Source organism: Aspergillus ibericus (genome assembly GCF_003184845.1).
Source record: "Aspergillus ibericus CBS 121593 unplaced genomic scaffold BO80scaffold_27, whole genome shotgun sequence".
Taxonomy (NCBI): Eukaryota; Fungi; Ascomycota; class Eurotiomycetes; order Eurotiales; family Aspergillaceae; genus Aspergillus; species Aspergillus ibericus.
This window is the reverse complement of record NW_020292125.1, coordinates 263,016-283,208: the sequence shown is the minus strand read 5'-3', so window position 1 is coordinate 283,208 and position 20,193 is coordinate 263,016. Positions and strand designations below refer to the sequence as shown.

The 20,193-nt window shown below is 52.5% G+C and overlaps 6 protein-coding genes across 6 annotated transcripts; 3 read left to right on the top strand and 3 right to left on the bottom strand.

Annotated features, from left to right (window-relative positions):
- Positions 1-1,782: 1,782 nt before the first annotated feature.
- On the bottom strand, positions 1,783-2,479 carry BO80DRAFT_120923 (uncharacterized protein). Its single transcript, XM_025713488.1, has 2 exons — positions 2,366-2,479; positions 1,783-2,319 (listed from the first exon to the last, which is right to left on the bottom strand). The coding sequence occupies exons 1-2, from the start codon at positions 2,373-2,375 to the stop codon at positions 1,958-1,960; spliced, it is 372 nt and encodes a 123-aa protein (XP_025573993.1). The 5' UTR covers positions 2,376-2,479; the 3' UTR covers positions 1,783-1,957.
- BO80DRAFT_120915 (telomerase reverse transcriptase) lies at positions 2,480-3,730 on the bottom strand. The gene is made up of 2 exons (XM_025713487.1): positions 3,071-3,730; positions 2,480-2,947 (listed from the first exon to the last, which is right to left on the bottom strand). The coding sequence occupies exons 1-2, from the start codon at positions 3,527-3,529 to the stop codon at positions 2,585-2,587; spliced, it is 822 nt and encodes a 273-aa protein (XP_025573992.1). The 5' UTR covers positions 3,530-3,730; the 3' UTR covers positions 2,480-2,584.
- A 4,829-nt stretch (positions 3,731-8,559) lies between these two features.
- On the top strand, positions 8,560-14,394 carry BO80DRAFT_446315 (putative Rho guanyl nucleotide exchange factor; the record flags this gene model as incomplete). Its single annotated transcript, XM_025721548.1, has 2 exons — positions 8,560-13,140; positions 13,210-14,394. The coding sequence occupies 2 exons, from the start codon at positions 8,560-8,562 to the stop codon at positions 14,392-14,394; spliced, it is 5,766 nt and encodes a 1,921-aa protein (XP_025573991.1).
- Positions 14,395-14,968: 574 nt separating this feature from the next.
- Positions 14,969-16,869, top strand: BO80DRAFT_426343 (Ulp1 protease family protein). The gene is made up of 7 exons (XM_025719741.1): positions 14,969-15,427; positions 15,512-15,539; positions 15,599-15,613; positions 15,682-15,731; positions 15,792-15,811; positions 15,871-16,422; positions 16,472-16,869. The coding sequence occupies exons 1-7, from the start codon at positions 15,371-15,373 to the stop codon at positions 16,524-16,526; spliced, it is 777 nt and encodes a 258-aa protein (XP_025573990.1). The 5' UTR covers positions 14,969-15,370; the 3' UTR covers positions 16,527-16,869.
- A 780-nt stretch (positions 16,870-17,649) lies between these two features.
- Positions 17,650-18,823, top strand: BO80DRAFT_409916 (uncharacterized protein; the record flags this gene model as incomplete). Its single annotated transcript, XM_025717903.1, has 2 exons — positions 17,650-18,617; positions 18,781-18,823. 2 exons carry the CDS (start codon positions 17,650-17,652, stop codon positions 18,821-18,823), a joined length of 1,011 nt encoding a protein of 336 aa, XP_025573989.1.
- Positions 18,824-19,776: 953 nt separating this feature from the next.
- Positions 19,777-20,031, bottom strand: BO80DRAFT_358716 (uncharacterized protein; the record flags this gene model as incomplete). Its single annotated transcript, XM_025715892.1, has 1 exon — positions 19,777-20,031. A coding segment is annotated over one exon (255 nt), but the record flags the coding sequence as incomplete, so codon positions are not given.
- Between the last annotated feature and the right edge of the window lie 162 nt (positions 20,032-20,193).

The following is a 20,193-nucleotide window of genomic DNA, read 5'->3' as shown; positions in this document are numbered from 1 at the left end:
AGCACCACACCGATGGTATTGTGCCCGGTGTCGAGGTACATGGGATGCATGAGCAACTTGAACGAACCGAGCAATTTGCGGTGAAGCGTCCGGCCAGGTGCTCGCGTCAGCTCAATGGTGAGCGAATTGGATAAGCTAGTGGCGACCGAATGTCCCCCTTCGAGGATGCGTTCATGATCCTTGTAGATCTCCAGTGAACGGGTATCGATTAGACTTCCGCAGTAAGGGAACAGCCGGGTATCCACAAGGCGCGGGATCTGAGTGCCTTCCACGGCAGCGGCAAAGTTGGTCAGGCTTTTGGTTGGGTTGACTGAAACCCCATAGGCAGGCTGCCCCTTGACCATCACCTGTAGAAAGCGCATGGCCAGTGCGGAGTCGGTGGTGACGAGCAGAAAGTCATCAACCAGTCGAAGCAGTAACGCTTGGTCGGATTGTAGAAAACCCAAAACCTGCCGCTCCATCTCCGCATAGAAGAGGTTGCACAACATGCTCGAGAGAACCGACCCTTGGGGAATGCCATTGCGCTGCCGAAAGCAAGTCCTGCCGAACTTGATCAGATTGTTTCGCACGTGCTCATCGAGCAGGTCCAGTAGATCTTCTGCATTGAACTCTTTCTGTATTAAGGTATCGACAAAGACGGTGTTTCTTCTCTGACTGGTCTCGCCGTTGGTGATCGCATCCATCAAATGCTGTGGCGTTGCTGCAGGGGCTGCTCGGCCGACGAATCGCCGTCGAGCCTTACTTGGCCGGTCTGTTGAAGACCACAGGCCGCTGAATTCCTCGGATGGCGTCATCTCGACATGTTTGGAATAATGGTAGGCCGCTTCGGTGGTCAGTCTCTCTATCAGCTGGACGAGGCTTTGCTGGGGGATCGTATCAAAGCAAGATTGGATATCGAGCTTGACAAAATACAATGGAGGCATCGGAGCCGGCGACAGGGATTCTTTAAAGGCTTTCAGTCGAAACTGAATCTCTCCAACCGAGGTTAAACATGAACCTAGTTTGGATGGTGCTCGCGTCTTTTCGTAGTTGAGCATGCTGTGGATAGGAGCGACGATGGAATTGACGCTTGACCCCCAGAACTTGCTCGCCTTCCGGCCAGGTAATACAGATCGTCGTTTCAGATTCAACAGAGGACGGATACCTGTGGCTTTAGGTAAAAGTCGTAAGGAACCATAGCCCAGACTTCTCTCACTTAGTACACGCTGGGCAGCTGCTGGCTCTAACTCTTCAAAAACGGAAGCTTTCAGTTCAGTCATCGGCCCCTCAGTCAGGCGACGCCAGACATCGTGTCGGAAATAGAAGAGGCGGTTTCGATGGGTCTGAGACTCGGTGACGTAGAAGTTCGCACGGATGAGGGGTATCAGAATGGAATCGAACACATAATATACGAACTCGTGGAGCAACTCCGTGCGCTTGTCCAAGTCTGATCGCGATAGCTTATGCAGCGAAGGGTTGAATCCGGACTTAGAACCAACTGAAGGCTCAAGCCAAGGTATACAAGTTACCTGAAGGCATTTAGTTAGAAAAGCCGAAGAAAAAGAGGATGCCACGAACCTTGATTCCCTTGCACACTTCATGAAGGCTCAGATTCTCAAAACGCCGCATATGGATGAATTGGTCGACATGTTTAAGGATAATGTCTTGATGCTGAATCCTGTGCTGACCAGTTCCGTAGAATTGAGGGGGAACTAGATTCCGCAGCACAGCTCTACAGAATGCGGATACAGATGAGACTGGCGTTGCATAATCCGTCAAGCTGAGCTTTGGCTTTTGGATGACTGGGGCCACATGAGCATCTGAGGATGCTAAGGGATTATTACTTCGATCCAAAGCGGACTGCTGCCAGGGCAGTCGTGGCTGAGTGATCAAGGATTCTGGCGCTGACAGTTTTGGATCTTGAAGGGGTTCAGGACCGAGTCTCCACGGGCCAATACACTGAAAACATTAACTACATTCACAGGAGGGATCGGAAGCATACCTCTGAGGGACAGTAATAGTCGAGTAAATGCACATATGAACAGTGCTTGTTTCGGTTCTGCAATTGCTGCACCAGTTCAATAGCTTGGCCTTGAAGTCTTTTCGGAACCTTGATCAAGGGATTGCTTTCGTCTGCCTTAGGACGCTTTGAGTGTGCCAGCTTCGCTGCATTCGCGATTTCTTCCTCACGAGATGCATAGTCCTTGAAGGGTTGCATGTCCTGGCCACCCGACAAGCTCGAGAAGATATTATGCAAGCCGAACTGTTTTGGGAAGATATATTTCAGTATGTGTACATTGTGAGCGAGAGATTCGGAAGCGGGAAGCCGGTTGAGAACATCTGCTCAAGTCAACATAGAACACACTATCCACATCAATATACTTACGGTTCTTCATCCCAAATTGAATCCTTCCCCTCGAGTCGAGTACTGGGGAAGCATAAAGAATACGTCGACGAAAGAAGACTATAGGAACTGGTGCTTGCGCATGCTTCTTGGCTTTTCTCTCAGGAGCTGACACATCATTTGGGACAGAGGGAGGTGATGTATTCCTGCGGGAATCACTTTGCACCTTATGTACTGGTTCAAGCGTTGAAAGAGGGAGCCCTAACTCATCTCAGCCTGTATACTCTGCTGCTTGCAGTTAAGCCTACCGCTTAGTTGGAAATAGATGCCTCTCTGTTGGTCAACAGCAGTGAATAGTCCACAGTCAAACAGAAGCCGCATCATTATCTCTTCTCCATTACTCCCCAACAAGCCAAGCACTTCTGTCCATGGCGCCTGCTTAAGAGTTTGGATATTGCCATTAGGAAACTGTGCCACAAGGCCTGGAATACTGCATGCAATCGTGCTGTCCCCAGGAACATGAGGCGCGCTCGCACGTCTAAAGCCCCGGGCCAACAGATGACGCGGTTGCTGACGGGAAAATCGATTGTGACTAAATAAAGATGATATGACGAAATCAACGATCTAAAGCATACTGTCAGCCTCTGATGCAAAACGAGGCGAAGACTGGTCTTCTAAATTTTCTAATGAAAAAGAGAACAGAACAACGCATGCTGGTATCATGTACAGATCCGGGCGGATGCATACCTCTGCCTGAGCACATGGTGGGCCGATGTCCGTGCTAGCGAGTTCGGACCTGGACTGCGACTGCGTGAATGCAGCTAGCTCTTGCCGTCGCTCCTCGTTGCACGTGGGAGGAGTCTCCGTCAATATCCCCACCAGAGTTGTATCAAGGAGCTTGGCAAGCTGTGCCCCTGAGCGGCTATCGTTGCTTGTCCCGACAGGAGGCTGGTCATCCCGTACGGACACAATTCTTCGACGGCGAGACCTTGAGGATAGGGGGATTTGGCGTAGGAGATATTGTCTCAGGCTGACCACCTGGGGATAGTATAACGAGATGACAGGATGGGCGTGTTCTTCAGCATGACCACGAGCGAGGCTGCTCTGGCTGCTCTGGTTCTCGAAACCAGTGGATGCGGTGCCGGCCTGAGACGACTTGTCCGGCGCACGGTCACCCTTGACGGGCCTCTTCCTCTTCTTACCCATTGGAGGAGATTCCAGGGACCAAACCAGGTCCCATCGCCGATTTCAAAGAAGTGCAGCTCAGATGGATGGTCGGATCATTACATGGCGACGGCGTACAGAGTCCTCCTTGGCGCTGTGTTGATATGTCCTAAAGGGGAAGCGCGCCTGGACGCGCTCCGGCAACGCGACCGCCCGACCTGCACAGGATTTTACTTTCTTCCATTACCATCCTACATCGTCCAATTGTCCTTTCGCAGACTGTTTCTGAAGATGCAGCTACTCATCTGGCCTTCACACATCCTAACCTCATTGGATAATCTAGGAAGCTGAATCGAAAGCGATCGAAGACAAAGGGACCTGGTGTTTGGGAGTGAAACAATCCCCACTCGTCGATGCAAATCCCGAGGTTGCAGCACTAACGGTCAATAATCGAACTCAACTTGCAGCCCGATAGGAGATGTTCCTACTTCCTCAGGAGGAAAGCTGCTAGGGCAATAGAGCTTGGTTGTTTGAAGCTGAACTCTATTTCGCCTGAGGCGCCAAATCTGGTCGCGTGTCGTCAAGCTATATGAAGCTAGACTTCGCTGACTTCGGAGTGATGCTCCTGAAACTAGAGATTTCCAGGGACGCAGATCCTACGGCAAGGTGGCAACAGGCGACTATCAAATTCCCTTGTGACTCGCAAATTTGACAGAAAACCGTCGTAAGAACCAGAAGACAAGCAGCTCAAATGGACGACCAGACCTCAAATGGCCCAGTAGTGGCATCGGATCGGTAATCTCGCTTCTCGAAGGACCGTCGACTGTAAGCGACCGCCGATCTTTCCCGCTATCGTTCGGTAGTTAGAATGGTACGAAAAGATTTTTATGATCTCATGCGAAGACCCAGCAACCCAAGATGATGTCTCTTCGGCCGTAAGATTTGTAAACCTTAAGACTACATTGCAGACGGGAGAACAACTCTGGCGTGTCTGTCAAAGGGATGCGGATGCAAGAACGCGACATCCGGCGGGCCGCCGGATGGTCACCACCTACGCCAGTGGTTCATATTGATTTCACCTGAGATTCTTGGGCCAAGATCGATTCTAGCAGGGAAGTAGAATCATAGATACACCCACTCGGTTCCCCCTCCAATGCTCGGGGAACAGCTTTGGCCAGGTGAAAACAACATGACTCCTAATGATGAAAGTCGGATCCGGATTGCGGATGTGACGGTGGCTGGAAGCGGAACATTGCCCAACCAGCCGAATCGCGAATGACCTGTCGATCCCTTGTTCCTGAAGACACCGCCGGACAAGAATAGAAATCATAATGAGGTTGTGGTCAACTATCGTAGCCACGGTGCCCGCACGGACAAGGATGGGGAGGGAAGCCCAGATCCTTGGAACGACGGTGGTCTAGAAAGGCCGCCGCTAGGCTTTAGCAGCATCAGCATTCCCGAGCCACGACAATCCATCGCAAATAATTGCGTCCCCACCGCGTCAGCCTCTCGTCCTGCGGAGTCTGGGGGATTTTGCGACAGGCTAGCGCTGAGTGAATAGCCCATGTCGGCATGTTTTGCATGCTCGCCAGGGGCTGTTCTGCCTGCTGGTACCTGATCCCAGTTCCGGCGCCCTGGAAAGGGGAAATCCAGAGGCTGAAGGTGTTGCTGCATGAAACTGCCGATTGCTCCGTATGATCATACCATGCGCCTCACTGGGCTTTGAATTCGGACTGCAAGGACGGCCAATTGATCAGACTTAGGAAATAAGCGGTGTGATTGTAAAGGCTTCGCCCGGCCGAAGAGGTTTCCTCCATGGATCGGGGGAGCGATACATCGTCGTGATGGAATGGGAGCTGGTTGAAAAGCAGACGAGCCCGTCCACTTAGATCGCACCACGACTTATCATCATATAGTCATACAGGTACCCACGGAGCACTCCAAACTAGATTAGACTCTTCCACGACCACTCCAAGACCGGGTCTAGTGGAGCGAATCAAGTACGTCATGATTCCGGTGCAGGCGGTGACATGCGACGGGATATTGACAGATGCACGCTACAAACCATAGCAGAAGTCAACCAGTATACCAGTGCCAATGGATTTCATCCGTGGTTGTCTGTATATGTCTACTCCGTACTCCGTACTGACGGTCATAACAATCAAGTCACAATGACCAATTCTACTCCGTACTTCCAGGTACATTGTCAACGAGGGTATCGCGCTTGTCAAGATCTGGCAAATCCTTCAATCGACTTGCAGATCGACTAAACTAGATGGAATGTATGCTGGCTTGGCAAGGGAAATGGCGCTTCTTGTAAGATTAATCGTCCACCGGCAGCACATTTGCTGGTTCTGGATAGGTCGATTAAGCCGACATCCTTCCCTCCCAGGAGGACCGTAGTACCTCGCCTGTAAACCCCAGGCCAATAATCTCACCCACTCAGGTGTCACAAGAGGTACGGTTTATGTACCATGTACCACTCACCTACACTTTTAAGCGTGCCCGGTCGTTGTACTGGCTCGATGTAGTTATTCCGACACACCGACTGAGCAGCCCAATATGACCCCTTCCTCCTCCCTTGCTCCCACGATGGCACCGACGAACGGATGGAAGGCAGAGGAGCAGCGAACGATGATCACGGAGACCATTTACTTACTTGAGGCCGGGTACTTCATCCGTGGTTCCATGAGAGGAGTCATATTCGACACAAGCAACTGCTATCTCCTTTTCTGGAAGGTCACCGGATGGATAGATCGAGGTATCTTCGGATCCTACCACCATAAACTCTTCATTTTTATATAACACTCACCATAGAGATTCTCTGTAGTAGATAAACTAGTAGGGTCATCGCAATGAGCATGTCATAATGGCCTCCGTTCAACCGAATATCTTCGCTGGTTCCGTACGATCTGATTGATGCCTTATGGGTCAAGCATCGGATAACTAACTATCTTACTGTAACGTGTATGTAAGCCACACATGGTACGCCGCCAATACGTAAGGTACAGGGATGAGAGGATAAGCATAAGCATCGAGCACCGCTATCGAGGCATTGGATACATATCTAGCGCTGGCCAGGATCACAGGGCCCAGCGCGGCGCAGCACCGGCATTGTCGCCCAGACGGCAAACAAGGGAAATCTCAACGAGAGAGGGGAACCGTCAACGAATTCCTTCCTTGCTCCGGTGCTGGACATGTTGGAGGACCATGGACCTGCCAACGCCAATCAAACAAAGACCGGTGCATGAGACCGAGTCCCATGGAACAACCCAGGGAGTGAACGGCGGGATCATGTAATCAAACTCTATGCGCTTTCTTTTTTCCTTCTGCCCCGGTGTTGGAAAATCTAGAAGCAAATTTCCCTCGAACGTCTCCTGATCCGACGGCTGATAAGGCGCTAGAGTGCCTCGCAGCGGATAGGTCTGGTCGTCCACCATATAGTCCTTCCTGCTGCCTCACTAACTGCACAGTGCGGGAATGCCGGCCACTAATCCGTGGGATCGGCAGTCAATGGTGATCTAGATAGATAGATCCTCACGGTTGTCCGTTTGACGAAAGTTCCTTTCCCCCCTTGACTTTGTCTTTGTGTACGGAACAGAGGCAGCTCGGCTGTGGCTGCCAGAGGAATGAGAGATCGGATTGCCTTCGATCATCAATGATCAAAAGCGTTGGTTGGATGAGTAACCGTCTGCTTCGTCATCTGGCACTTTTAGGCCGGTCTTTCAAGATCTAAGACCAGGACTAGACCGCCGACTAGTCTCCCGTAGGGACGGTTTCAGGTACTGACATTACCGTACATACCCGGTCTTCCCCCCAACACAGGATCATTTTTTCAGGCTGGATGGTGTGGAAGATACGTATTGGCATCGGACATCGAGACCCTACCTTTTTCTTTTTCTTTTTTCCTTTTTTCCCCTTATGTCCTTTTTCTTTCTGTGCTTGCTTTTTTTTTTTTGAATTCTTCATTTTCCTTCTCTATCTATTGGGCAGGAATTCAGTTCATCACCATGTCTTTATTCATGATGCATCCAGGTGGCTCTAGCTTTCAGGTTTCCCCTCCGTCCTCCTGGCTAGTTGCTCCCCCAATTTAATTGTTCGCCGGGCCCCTAATCCACCTTCTCCGCACCCACACCCAAACTGTCGTAGACTGCGAGTAAATAATACCTAAGTAGTAATTCTATTCCTAATAATAATGGCCATCGGAACCGGGCTCCCTAAACCCAAAGAAAAATAAAAATAAGTACGTAGGAAACACGGACACCACCTTCAAACAGGGCTGCTGGTTGTTGGCCCACCTGCAGCCCTTCTCAATCGACAGGACCCCCCAGGCCGATTCTGGGCTTGTCGCCCATGATTCCTATTTGATGGGTATCATTTGGCTACCGACCCTACACCTGTTCGTCATTTCCCCCCCTCCTCCCCCGTTCTCCTCTTTCTCTCTTCTTCTCTCAACGATTATTATTACTTCAGTCTGACCCTGCCACTTAGACCTCAGCAAACCCAAACCCCTCCCGACCCGCCTTCAACCCTCCGTCCCCTGTTAGACGCCGTGCAAACGTCCTGTCCCGCGCCCGTCTTACTTGGGCTGTTATCACAGCACACTCCCTCACTGCCTTTTCCTTCTTCCCGACGGTGCTGTGTCATTGCCGTCTGCTGGTTGTCCTTCCCACCCCCTCCCTCCCCTTTGTCGGCTTCGGATTTCTCGCCTCTCAGTCCAGTTGGAGGGGTCGGTCAACAGTGGGACAAAATCCTCCGGTCAGGATCGTCCCCCACTGGCTTGTTGGTGGTCTTTCTTTCATCTCAAATATGACGCCGTGCTCGGGTGGTACTAGTACCCGGTGACGAGTGCCTTGTAGTTCTGGCCGGTTAACCTGCAATATCATCGGTGACCTACCAGCTGTGGACAACGCATCGCAAGATTAGCACCCTTGAACTGGAGCAATCACAACCAACCATTCTGCTGGGTATTTATTTTCCTTGTCATGTTTTTTTTTAATGCCCCATTTTGTTCCTTTTGAGAAATCCAACCCACGGAATCTCCGGCTGATTCTCTGCCTGAAGAATGCAAGATGTCCGAGGGTGATGTCGAGCCCGTTTCTGGCCTCTTTGACGGCAGTCCTCGTCAGTTCCGGCGTCTATCCTCCCAAAGCACCACCGAATACTTCTATGACGCCCTTTCCAACGGCGCTCGTGACGACCCTCTAGCCGCGCTGTCCTCCACTCCTGTTCCCTTGCTGTCGGGTAAAACATATCCCTCTCAGCCGGGTCTCACAAGTCTGCAACCCTTTCCTGCACCTACCAGCATCTCCCCGGAAGACCTTCGCGACAGTTTCGGCCGATCCTTGCCTGACCCAGACGACTATTATCGGCCACATTTGCCCACGGTGGCGGCAAACGACGAAGGTGGTCTCGACTCCAGTGGTCGTCACATGGGGGAGGTCGACGGCGACGCAGCCGCAGAGCAACGTCCCAGACACTTCCAGCGTGTGGCCTCGGTACCCATACACCTGTTGGAGTCATCAAATGCAAACTCGGGTCCGTTCCGTTCGGCTTCCGATTCATCATATAAGGGTGTTGGGCACGAATCTACCTGGGGATCATCGTCAGCGCGGGCGTCGACAGCACGGTCAGGGCAAACATCATTCAAAGATCTGATCAATAAATTCAACAACAACGTCGATCACGTACTTCCTGTTCCAGCCACAGCCACAGCCAGGTCGCGAGTAACCTCGAGGCCTGTCACTCCGACCAGTCCCACCGAAGCCCCTCGAGCCCTTCCTCGCCTGCGCGAACCACATAACCTTCCGACGAGACAGCACTCTCACCACTGGCATCCCACGAGTGTATTTGATACCGATTCTTCATCCGACCTTATTCCACCCCCACTCCGGACGACTGACGTCGATAATAATCCTTCGAGCAACGTGACATCATCGGACGCGATCCTGCGACGGCCCCTGCTTGGCGAAACCCTTCGGATCGATACGAGCCCGCAGATTTCTGGATATGGAACATCGTCGACTTTGTGGCGTCGAGGTTCAGATGGGATTATTCCGAGCCCAAATCCAGCGTTCTTAGATCATCTTGATCCTTCGGCCGGCGTGACGCCCCTGACCCCCACGGCGTGGTACCTGGGACGCACACCGTTTCTGGAGGCTGTGAGCTCGGGATCGAGTGTTCACCGGAGAACGAGGAGTGATATTGCTGGAAACTGGTCTGTTGAGGCCGCGCACGCTCCCGACTCCCACATGGCGGTTCCGGCCCCCTTGCAGCCCAATTCCCAAACATGCCTAGACAACAACCCGCAGACGACCAAATCACGCATTCCGATTTCATCCCACCGCTTGAACTCGCCTTCCGCTTCGGACGAGTCTCCTCCCCCTTCAAGGGCGGGCGCCAATTCCGGAAACCGGGCTGCCGTTCAAGTCCATCTGCCACCCAAGGGCACCAGCCGCCTCCCTAAACCTTCGCCCAAATCGCCGCGTGACATGCCTAAAAATGATCAATCACCCGGTGGTACGGCATCGCCACGCGCAAAGCGGGAAATGGCTCATGGACGGTCCCGCCAGCAGCTTCCTGAACGAAATGCACTGTTAGAAGCGTACATTGCCGCGCCGCCTCCGAAAAAGTCCCCCCAGTTGCGCAGCTCCCGGCCGCGCCAGCCTGTCTCACACACTCAGTCGTCTCGATCGAAGGTGGTTGAAACGGTGTCCAATTTTCAGAGACAGATCAACCGCGATCGGGAGATCAGAAACTCCAGGGCTCGTGAACGGCGATTACCGGAATTGGGCCATGTCGACTTTGCAACTAGGCGCGAGAAGATCCAGCAAGCTTTCAATCGCACCGTCCAGGAGAATGAGAGGAAGGAAGAGAAGGCCGCCGAACTCCGACGTCAAGCCAAAGCCCATGAAGACCAACACGAACGCACTCTATCCCCTACGGCCGAACCACCACAGCCTGTGGAAATAGAAGCAGAGCCTGCTTCGCATCTTGAGGATAACGCAACGGTGATTGAGGAAGTGGCTCCCGATGAGGAATCAGACCCAGTGCCCGAAACGCAGAATTCCCGACCGCTACCTGAGCTTCACGTCGAGACCGATGTCCCTACCCAGGAAAATGCAGAAGGCATCTCCGCCACACATATGATGACGATGGATTCCCCAACCCTCGGACACGCAGATATCATCCAGAGCGGCCTATCCCACGCCCCTCCCGCGTCTGATGCCACCTCGGACTCGAACGACACTCATGTGACTGCCTTTGATACAGAACCACAAGTTGACTTGTCACGGCAGAACCTGCATTCTTCGCATCGGACGCTGTTGAGCCAGATCATGAATATCCGGGAATCCAGTCCAAGCAGCTCATCGTGTGATGAGCAGGAGTGTAGCTTCTCTGAAATCGACGACACGGAATCCGTACCTGTGAGGTTGAAGAATGCTTTCTCTTTTGAGGATCACGCGGACAGCAGCGATAACCCAGAATCGTGTGATCTATACATGCAACACGGTGCGACGAACGGAGCGACACCCAATAGATGGAGCATGAGTTCTTGGTCGTCGTCTCTTCGCAACCAACATTCCGCGGACGAGCAGTGCGACCACAGTGGAGATGACTTCTCCCAGCTACAGCAGTGTGCGGAGGATAGTGAAGCCGCAACCCAATCCTGCTCTGCGTCTTCCAGTACTCCATCCACGACCGGCCATCAGTACTCGAGCTCCGACACCCAGAAAATCGACGTCACCCCTGAGACCAGACATGCCGCGGTATCTCAACCCAATGGCTTTGCATTTTCAAGCGCCTCGAGCTTGGCAAGACTGGGCGGGTGGGATTCCAAGAGGGTCGGCCAACTTTATCTGCAGGAGCTAGCTAATGGCAGAGGGCTTGGCCTTCCTTTGCCAGCAGTTCGCGCGTCTCCAGAGCTGTCACAGTCTCATCTTGACCGAAATGCAGAAGGAATGCCTAAGAATTTGCCTGATGGCCCGGTTCTTGTATCTCGTATAGGAGATCCCCCTAATTTGGAGCGACCGGGACATACGGCAAGCCTAGTTCTGCGTGATGACTGGGAACATGCGTCCCCATCGATCATGGACTGGATGCAAATCGCCGCTGCTGAGGACGGCTCTGTTTTACAAGAGCAGAATGGCAATGCACGCCCTAGGCACGACAGTGCGCCGACTCCGCGATTAGTAACGCCGAACCCACAATCATCATGCTCAGAAGAGGGCGATGAAGGATTAGGCCTGGCTATCAAGATCCACGTGCCGCAAGAGCTTGAGGCTCACGAGAAACCTTTACCCCCTTCCGAGCCGCTAGGCGAGGGTGCATCGATCGACAATGTTGTCGTTCAACGGCGACCACAGCTGCCTTCAAACGTCAATGCCGAGCAACGGTTTAGCACGATCCTTTCCGGTATATTTGCTCCGTTGGACCCTGTTCAGAGCACCGGTAGTAGCGAGGATTCCTCTCTGCGCAAGCTTGAGCCAATACCGTCCCCTAACACATTCGACTCGTCTTCTACCTCACTAGTTCCTTCAACATCCGAGCCATTGCGTCTCAAGGCACCATCTCCCTCGCCAGAGCAACGGCGTCTGAAAAAGCGGCGACATGTGATCAAGGAACTTGTCGATACGGAGTACACGTTTGGAAGAGACATGAAAGTCGTGGACGATATATACAAAGGAACATCGAGTTCATGCTTGGATCTCTCTGCGGACGACGTCAAGATTCTTTTCGCCAACTCGGACCAGGTGGTGCAGTTTTCGATGGCGTTTCAGGATGCACTCAAAGAAGCGGCCAAGAGCGTTTATGTGATGCCCAAGTCACAACGTTGGACCAGCAAACGCAATGCGCGCCATAATACGTCCAGGACCGAGTCGGAGAACTCAAACACAACGGGAATATCCGATCTAGACAAGGACAAGATGACGTACATCGGTGAGGCTTTCATGGCGCAAATGGCCTACATGGAGAAGGTTTATGCCGATTATCTCAAGAACCACGACGCTGCCAACAAAAAGCTTCAGACGCTGCAGCGTAACCCCAAGGTTGCGATCTGGCTTAAAGAGTGCCGAGACTGGGCGTCTGATCTGACAACGGCGTGGGACTTGGATTCTCTTCTTGTCAAGCCAGTGCAAAGAATCTTGAAATACCCTCTCTTGCTTTCCGAACTCCTCGACTCGACCCCTAGCGACCATCCCGACCATCCAGCTCTTGTGAGTGCCCTCGAGGAGGTTACGAATATATCTGTCCGTATCAACGAGATGAAGAAACGGGCCGACCTGGTGGGCCAAGTGGTTGGTCGCAAACGAAAAGAGTCCGATGTCAGGACGGGCCTGTCCAAGGCCTTCGGCCGACGTACCGAGAAACTGAAGCAGCAAGTGGGTCTTTCCGACATGATCGAGGACAAGGTGTATGACACGCTCGCTCAAAAGTTTAACGACAACTTTTTCCAGCTACAACTGGTCATGCGCGACGCTGAGTTGTATACTCGCGAGGTACAGACTTCCATGCACGGGTTTAATGAATTTGTTGCGGCGATTGAAGGGTTCGTCGACGTGTCCCCATCCAACTATGCCGAATTGGAAGGCAGATGGCGTGAGCTGAAGGTCACTGTTGGGGAAATCATGACTGTGGCGTTGCCCGAACACGTAAGTGGAAACTCGAAGTGACTTATTTTCTTCTGATGCGTGCAGCTAACCTGAGTGATTGTGGTTCAGCTTGCGGTGGTTCGAAAGAGTGTCATTGACCCAATGGTCACGTTGCTCAAACTCCACGATGGCCCGCAGAGAGTGATGAAAAAGCGCGACAAGCGTCTCATGGATTACGCTCGCTTCCGAAGCATCAAGGAACGAGGTGATAAACCGGACAAGAAGACGACCGAACAAGGCGAACAATTTGTGGCGCTGAATGAGACCCTCAAAGACGAACTCCCCAAGCTCTATTCACTGACCGCCAAATTGATGGAGGCATGTCTCAAGAATTTCGTGAATATCCAGACTACTTGGTTCCGCCAACTCCAGAATAAGCTCGGGTCTCTGTTCGAGTCGTTCCCCGAAGATATCCAGAAGATTGTGGAAGACTGGTCCTGCAACTTCAATTACTCTGAGGCGCAGGTGCTGTCTCTGGGAATCTGCAATGGCTCGCTGCTGGCTGACACCGTCAACCTCGTCAACTTCAACACGCCCTCCACTGGGGCCAATATCAATTCGCCCCGACGACCGTCCACTGTTAACAGTGTCAGTACCCGCGTGGGATCGATTATGGAGGATTCGCCCAAGGTGTCTCAGGATTTCGGCAACGGCCCTCATTCTTTCCATTCGCCCAGCTTTGACAGCCAGTCTCAGGTGTCTCATGGACGCCACAGAGCCGATTCGACGTTCTCCGGCCGTGTGGGACATGAAACTGCTGAAATTCCCAGAAGTCAACTGCTGCAACAGATTACCAGCACATCCTCCGGGTCTATCCCAGCTTCAAACACGAACACCGAGTCTTTCCCAAGTCTACCTCGACTGAGCCTTGATTCCCCTTTCCTGGTTGACGTCATCGGTCCTTCGAACGAGGGGACGAAGCCCGAGGATGAGCGTCCTACATCTCCTGACGGGCGGTATTCCGGCTTTTTCTCCTCCGCGATGCCCATGTCGGACAATCCCCAGGATAACGCACCGGCGCATCACGAGCCTCCTCACGAGCCAGCCGTGCTGTTCCTCGCTGCCAGCATCTATGAATTCAACATTGACCGCGCGCGACGGGAGGCTGGCTACCCTTACCTGACCTACGTTGTTGGAGAGATCTTTGATGTCATTGCGGAGAAAGGGGAGCTGTGGCTCGCCAAGAATCAGGATGACCCTACTCACCAGGTTGGATGGATCTGGAACAAGCACTTTGCAAAGCTGTCAACCTGAGCTCGAAGTGCAGTACGCTTCTTATCCTTGTGCTCTTTTCCCGAGTGATGCTCGCCACCCTGGCCGTGCATTCTCTCGATGGGTACTATATACAGCTCATCAAGCTATCTATTGTCATCCCGCGTGGGCATGGCGTCCCTTGCGGGCTTGTAATCGTTCTTTTTGCCTTACTCGATTTGTGTTTTTAATGCTTACATTCAGCGGGCGAGGTGGAATCTAGTGTTGGCGAATACCTGGTTATGTGGTTTTGATATTGTGTTGAATCTTGTGACGGACTGGAGGGAGGATTGTTGGAGGCTCTGTGCTACGGGGTGTTTGCTATTTCTTGCTTGTCCTGGCCATTTTGCGTCCCAAGAGACCTTGATCTGTACTTTTAGATACCCCTTGATTAAAGTGAATGGATTACGTTGAGTTGAATGCCTGCCGGTCACATGTACCATCGACATACTCCGTACTCTGTAGTATGACTCTCGGTGGCACGTGAAGACACCGCCACAAGTGACGTCTTGGGCGCCACAACCCCGGAGTGGCTGAGGATCGCCGGCGGAACCAAGTTTCGCTTTGCGTCCCTCTCCTCTCCTCTCCTCTCCCTCCCCTCGGCCAATTGCTGGGTCTAACATCGATCTCCCTTGCGCCTCCTTTCTCTCTCTCCCGTCGGGCCCATTTCCTGCCGTATGTGATTCGACCACCACAGCTGGGGATCGCTTCAACCGGCCGATTCCCTCTCTGTCCTTATTGATCCTCCACCCGGCAAACAACGGCCCAGGCAGACAAATACCGACGGCGTCGCCTGATCGACCGACTACCTTTCGTATATATATGCTTGTTGCGCAGGGTTAAAGGCTTGCACGTCGCGCCTTTTCCGCACCGTTTTCGTGGGTCTAGACCGGACCATCCTTCGGAATTCCGGTGTCCGCTTGTGGACCAACCGTTCGGTCGAAATCGAGGAACATAACGTAGTTTGGGGGCGGACACGATGCGAGACGGTGGCCTAGGAAAGTTACAAAGAAGGATGCGGAGGTTTGGCGATACAGTAGGTCGACCAGACTGGTCCCCTGTCCATCTTCGGTGCAGTGCGGGGTCTGTCGGCTTGGGAAATGGACTAAACTTGGCGTAGTTGAACCCGGACGATGCATATCTAAGCTGTAAGTTATTTCTTCTCTCTGTCTGTGGAGATATGTAGACAGTTCTAATGATGGATTAGATCATGATGTTCGATGTACGTTCCGTGCCAGACCAACAAATGCAGTAGTGTTGTCATTGGCCAAGTCTAACCAATGGGTATAGTAACAAGAGGGGACATGCAGTCGCTGAAGAATGACTGGCTCACTGACAATGTTCGTATGATTTTACTGTCTTCTATCGTGTGGCGTTCAGCTAACATGGCCAACTCACAGATCATCTCCTTCTGGGAGGAGTAAGTTTCCTGCCTCACGGCGACAACAGTTCTTGGGCTTACCAGATCAACCACGTTAGATATCTTGAGCATGAATTCCTCACTCAATACAAGTCCTCAAACATCGTCCTCCTACGGCCGAGTATGTCGTTCATGATCCTTCAAACGCCAAACCCTCATTCTCTGCGTGAAGCTCTCCCTGACTTCTCGCGTACCACGCACGTGTTCCTCCCCATCAACGATTGTCGCAATGTGACCGAAGCCGAGGGAGGCACGCATTGGTCGTTGCTATTGATCTCGATTGTGGACGGGATAGCATTTCACTATGATTCACTTCCGCCAGGTAACTTCTGGGAGGCGCGGACAGTGACGATGAAATTCGGGGCTCTACTGGGCCGACCGATACGATACGTCCATTTGGAGGACTCGCCTGTGCAGGAGAATGGCAGCGACTGCGGTGTTTTTGTGTGCTTGAGCATGCGTCATCTGCTGCTGAAGCGACTGCTCACAGCCAACGCCAACGAGAAAGTCAGCATGAGTCTTGGCGGGCGGAAAGTTGATGCTCGTTCGGGGCGGAAGGAAATCGCCAAGATTATTGAAGGCTTTCGCAAGGAGGGCGAACGGCGGAGATCGTATGTTGCCTGCTTCCACCTATGAACCCTACTTACACGCCGTCTGCAGAGCCAGCTTAAGCCCGCTGGGCAAGAAATCGACCAGTCCTCCGCGGATCGAATAATATCATCATCCGACAAGTTGGCGGCGTCAGAAGGTTTGTACATTGCAGTTGATACCAGGTCATGATATGCATACGCCAGGTCGTACTGGCCCTAAGCTTTGGCTACATTTGCTTTGGTTCTTTGATTCCTTGGTTGCTTGCTTATAATTATCGTTGGTGCTCATTGGTTACTGTGAGGGCATTTTTATGGGCTAATGAGTGATGCCAGGCATTCTTTCTGTCTTGCATTCAGCACTGTTGATTGGTTTCGGAGATTCATATTTTTATGCTGGCTTGGACTAGCCTGTACTTAATTATTTGTCGGACATATAGGTGTGGAATACATCCACTCTTCATGGTTATATTCACTCTATCCATAGATACCTTTGTATCCTGATTCACTGCGTAATTTTACCGTTGACGATTCACTACCGGATACTACTGTAGTATAGAGTGAGAGAGCAATCCAATTACCACACAAAGTAGATGCATATTGCGTATCCTACCTGTCAAGTCGTTGTTGACTTTGCTCATCTTCATCAACTTATAGTGATTGTCCTGATATGTGGTTCCACAGGAGGGTCGACTACTCAACAAAATACAGAGGAATTTGCTCTGGACGTATATCACTACAGATGCTGTAGCCAGACCTTTGCTATTAGTGTCACTACCCAAAATTCTACAAGCAATCTTCTCAATATCGACGCTTATAATGCTGATCAGGTAGTTCAGTATGCCTCTATACTGGGGATGGTCTGAAGGACATGTACGTGTCGTATGGTAGTGACCTGATGTTTGTACCTTCCTCACCTTCACTGCCGCTAGCCCTACAAGGTAACGACATCTCGCTTTGTTGCTTCCAACTCCTCCATCGTAGTTGCCTCGACAGCATCTCTGGCAGCGCCCCATCTCAGTCTGATGATCTTCTCTCCTCTCCTTTCTCTCTTTTCCTCTTTTCCCCTTTTCTCTCCATACCGTTTGGTTCCTTGATGCTAGTATCGTGTTTATCGCGTTGCGACCCCCCTCAAGCCCATTCCGTATTCAGCTTTTAGCTTCTTGCTTCATGCTCCCCTGCCGTGTCCCTTGCTCTTCTTCTCGCCCTCCCCTTCAGCCTTCTTATCCGTTGTTTGACCAGGGTGTTCAGATGGCTCGCCTCTGTCTCCCTGGGTTGCCCGTTTACAAGTCGCCTCTAGTCCCCCGGTTTAAGACGCAACCACCCTTCCAGTCCTTTCCGATTCCCCCTGTCGCCCGGTTCGTCTTTCGCCGGAACTACGAGGTTCCTTCCCACTCCTTTGCTCCTTCGCCCGTCTCGATCCCCCGAGCGGGTGTCCGTTCCTTCAAGCCAGCTTCTGGCGTCCGCTCCTTTGCCCAGATGCGAATTGGTTCGCGTCTGCCTGTTCCAGTAAGGAAATCCACTCCTTCAACTGTACCACCTGCCCCAGCTCCCACTGGGGCAGGGCGCTCGCTAAACCCCTCCGTTTCTCGTCTCGAGGAACGAAGAGCAGCTCGACAGGCCCGATCTCGACCCTGGGTGTCGCCCAAGTCGCAGAGTCAAACCGAGTCCCGCGAGGGACACCTGTCGATGTCTCGCCCTTCGCCTTCGAATCCTCCCCGTCGCTCGCTTCGCCCTGCCCTGCACCGGCCCGTCGCTGTTTCGTCACAAGCTCAAAGGGCGATCGGACTGATCGATGCGGTTCTTGCTAAGCCTGCTCCGGCTTCGGCTGGGGTAGGGGGACGCAAGGCCAAGTCTGTGAAGTCTGTTCGTTTCGGAGAGACCACCGTCGTTACCGTTTCCCGTTGGATCGATCGTCGAGAGAACGTTTTCCCTGCGCCGCTCGCTGCCATGGGCCACCTTCAAGGATGGAAGGTCACGCCACTATCGAAGCCCGATGAGGATGGGGAGACAGAGAAGTATACCACGTATTGGGGGTCCGACTCCTATATCATGCTAACTTCTAGTCACTCCGCCTCGGAGTCGTGCGGACGGTACGGCTGCGCGTGGAACCGACTGGCTCGCATCGCGGGCCTGAAGCCCACGTGGGGTCCGGCTACCGTCTTCATGGCTTGGAATCGGCTTCGAGAGCAAATCCGTCAACGTGGGGGATACCGGCTGTAAGTTGGTCCTGCTCTGCGTTGTCTGTCACTCGTTCCATTTTGCTCACCCACACTCGTTCGGCCCTGCCTTCCATTCACCACTCGTTTGTATCTCATCCATTTGGGGGCCTGGCTCTGGTCTGGGGGATCAGGCCATCCAGGTCTGCTAACCGGGTAGCAGTTCGGGCTGGCGTATATCCTGCTGTGGTATTGGTGGCGCATGATGCATGAGAAAGAGGTAAGAGCATCCCCGGGTGCAGCGTGCATGTACTGACGATTGTAGGATACCAGTGAAGAGGGTTCCCTATCAACAGGGGTAATGACGCACACCTGTACGCAGGAAGTAAGACGTAGACCCTCGCCTGGGCGCCAGCACCGATCCACCGCTGCCGCCGTAGCTCGATGCCGCGATGACGCCGACGACCGACGAGACGACGACAATCGACTGACGACCGAGCAACCCGACGACACGATGATACAGCGACAACCGACTACGACCGAGCAACCCGACGACACCGACGACGACCGACGAACCGAATGAGCTACGGCAGCAGCAACGGGACCAAGTGGAGGATATTGGAGAGGTAGGGTTCTTCATAGGTATTTGCTTAGTCAATTAGCACTGACAGGATTATAGTGGCAGAGGGGGGGTACTCCAGGGGAGTTTGTTGGCTGGAGGATATATGGAAGAAGGTACGTTGAAAAGCAGTACAGAGAATGGAGGCTAATGATTGAATAGCGGGAGATTGTTGGGGAGGGCGGAGCGAGGGAGCAGGATGGGGAGATTTCTTTTGTCTGTCTTTTTGTTTTTGTCTATTGTTTTGGATTATGGGATTGCTTTGTTTTGGAGTTGGCCACGGTTCGTCACTATATTTCTTACATTCGACAAGGCCCGGCGTTAGGGTTTGATTTGGATTGTGATGAGAGATTCCTGTTTTTAGTTAGTCTGAATGGACGTCATGCCATTCAATGGTTCTGGAGTGTAGTACTCGATGACATGGGGTTGTAAGATGGATGCAGTATATTGTGTATCACAGCAAAGATCAAGATAGCGCCAATCTAGAAGAACAACAAGATCAAGGAATCAAACCAACCAATGCAAAGCAAATCAATGAGTCAATCAACGCCGTCCTGTATGCCTCTCTCTCTCTCTCCCCTCCTGTTCTGCTGCATCGATCTAAGCACTCGCAATCAACTCATTCCACAAATCCGCCGCATCCTGTCCCACTCTCCCCGTCAACATCACCTGCTGCTCCGCGGCCCAACACGCATCCACCGTCTCCTGAGGGGCCTTGCACGGAGTGGCCAACCGATTACAAATGAACCCCATCAACGGCTCAATGGTGGGAGAGAGATTATGCGGGAAATCCAACACATTATTGGTCGTGAAGGACCAGCTGGGATGACCGTCGAGGGCATATTTATAGGATATGGTGGGGGATGTGCAGGCCCCGTATGCAGAATTCCCAGCTGTCGTATTTCCTGTCGATGGATTGGATGTGCTGCTGCTGCTGGTGGTGGTGGGTGCAGTTGCGTATTGCGTTACCGTCACTGTCCCTGGTTGCAGAGATGTCGTAGCGGTTGCTGTAGTAGT

What these genes read in the sequence shown, in the direction of transcription:
- BO80DRAFT_426343 (XM_025719741.1), top strand. Translation starts at nt 15,371, where the DNA reads ATGCGAGACGGTGGCCTAGGAAAGTTACAAAGAAGGATGCGGAGGTTT. An exon ending in TGCGGAGGTTTGGCGATACA is followed by an intron (nt 15,428 to 15,511) that starts GTAGGTCGACCA and finishes AACTTGGCGTAG; the next exon opens with TTGAACCCGGACGATGCATA. An exon ending in GAGGGCGAACGGCGGAGATC is followed by an intron (nt 16,423 to 16,471) that starts GTATGTTGCCTG and finishes CGCCGTCTGCAG; the next exon opens with AGCCAGCTTAAGCCCGCTGG.
- BO80DRAFT_120915 (XM_025713487.1), bottom strand. Translation starts at nt 3,529, where the DNA reads ATGGGTAAGAAGAGGAAGAGGCCCGTCAAGGGTGACCGTGCGCCGGAC. An exon ending in CACCATGTGCTCAGGCAGAG is followed by an intron (nt 2,948 to 3,070) that starts GTATGCATCCGC and finishes AGTATGCTTTAG; the next exon opens with ATCGTTGATTTCGTCATATC.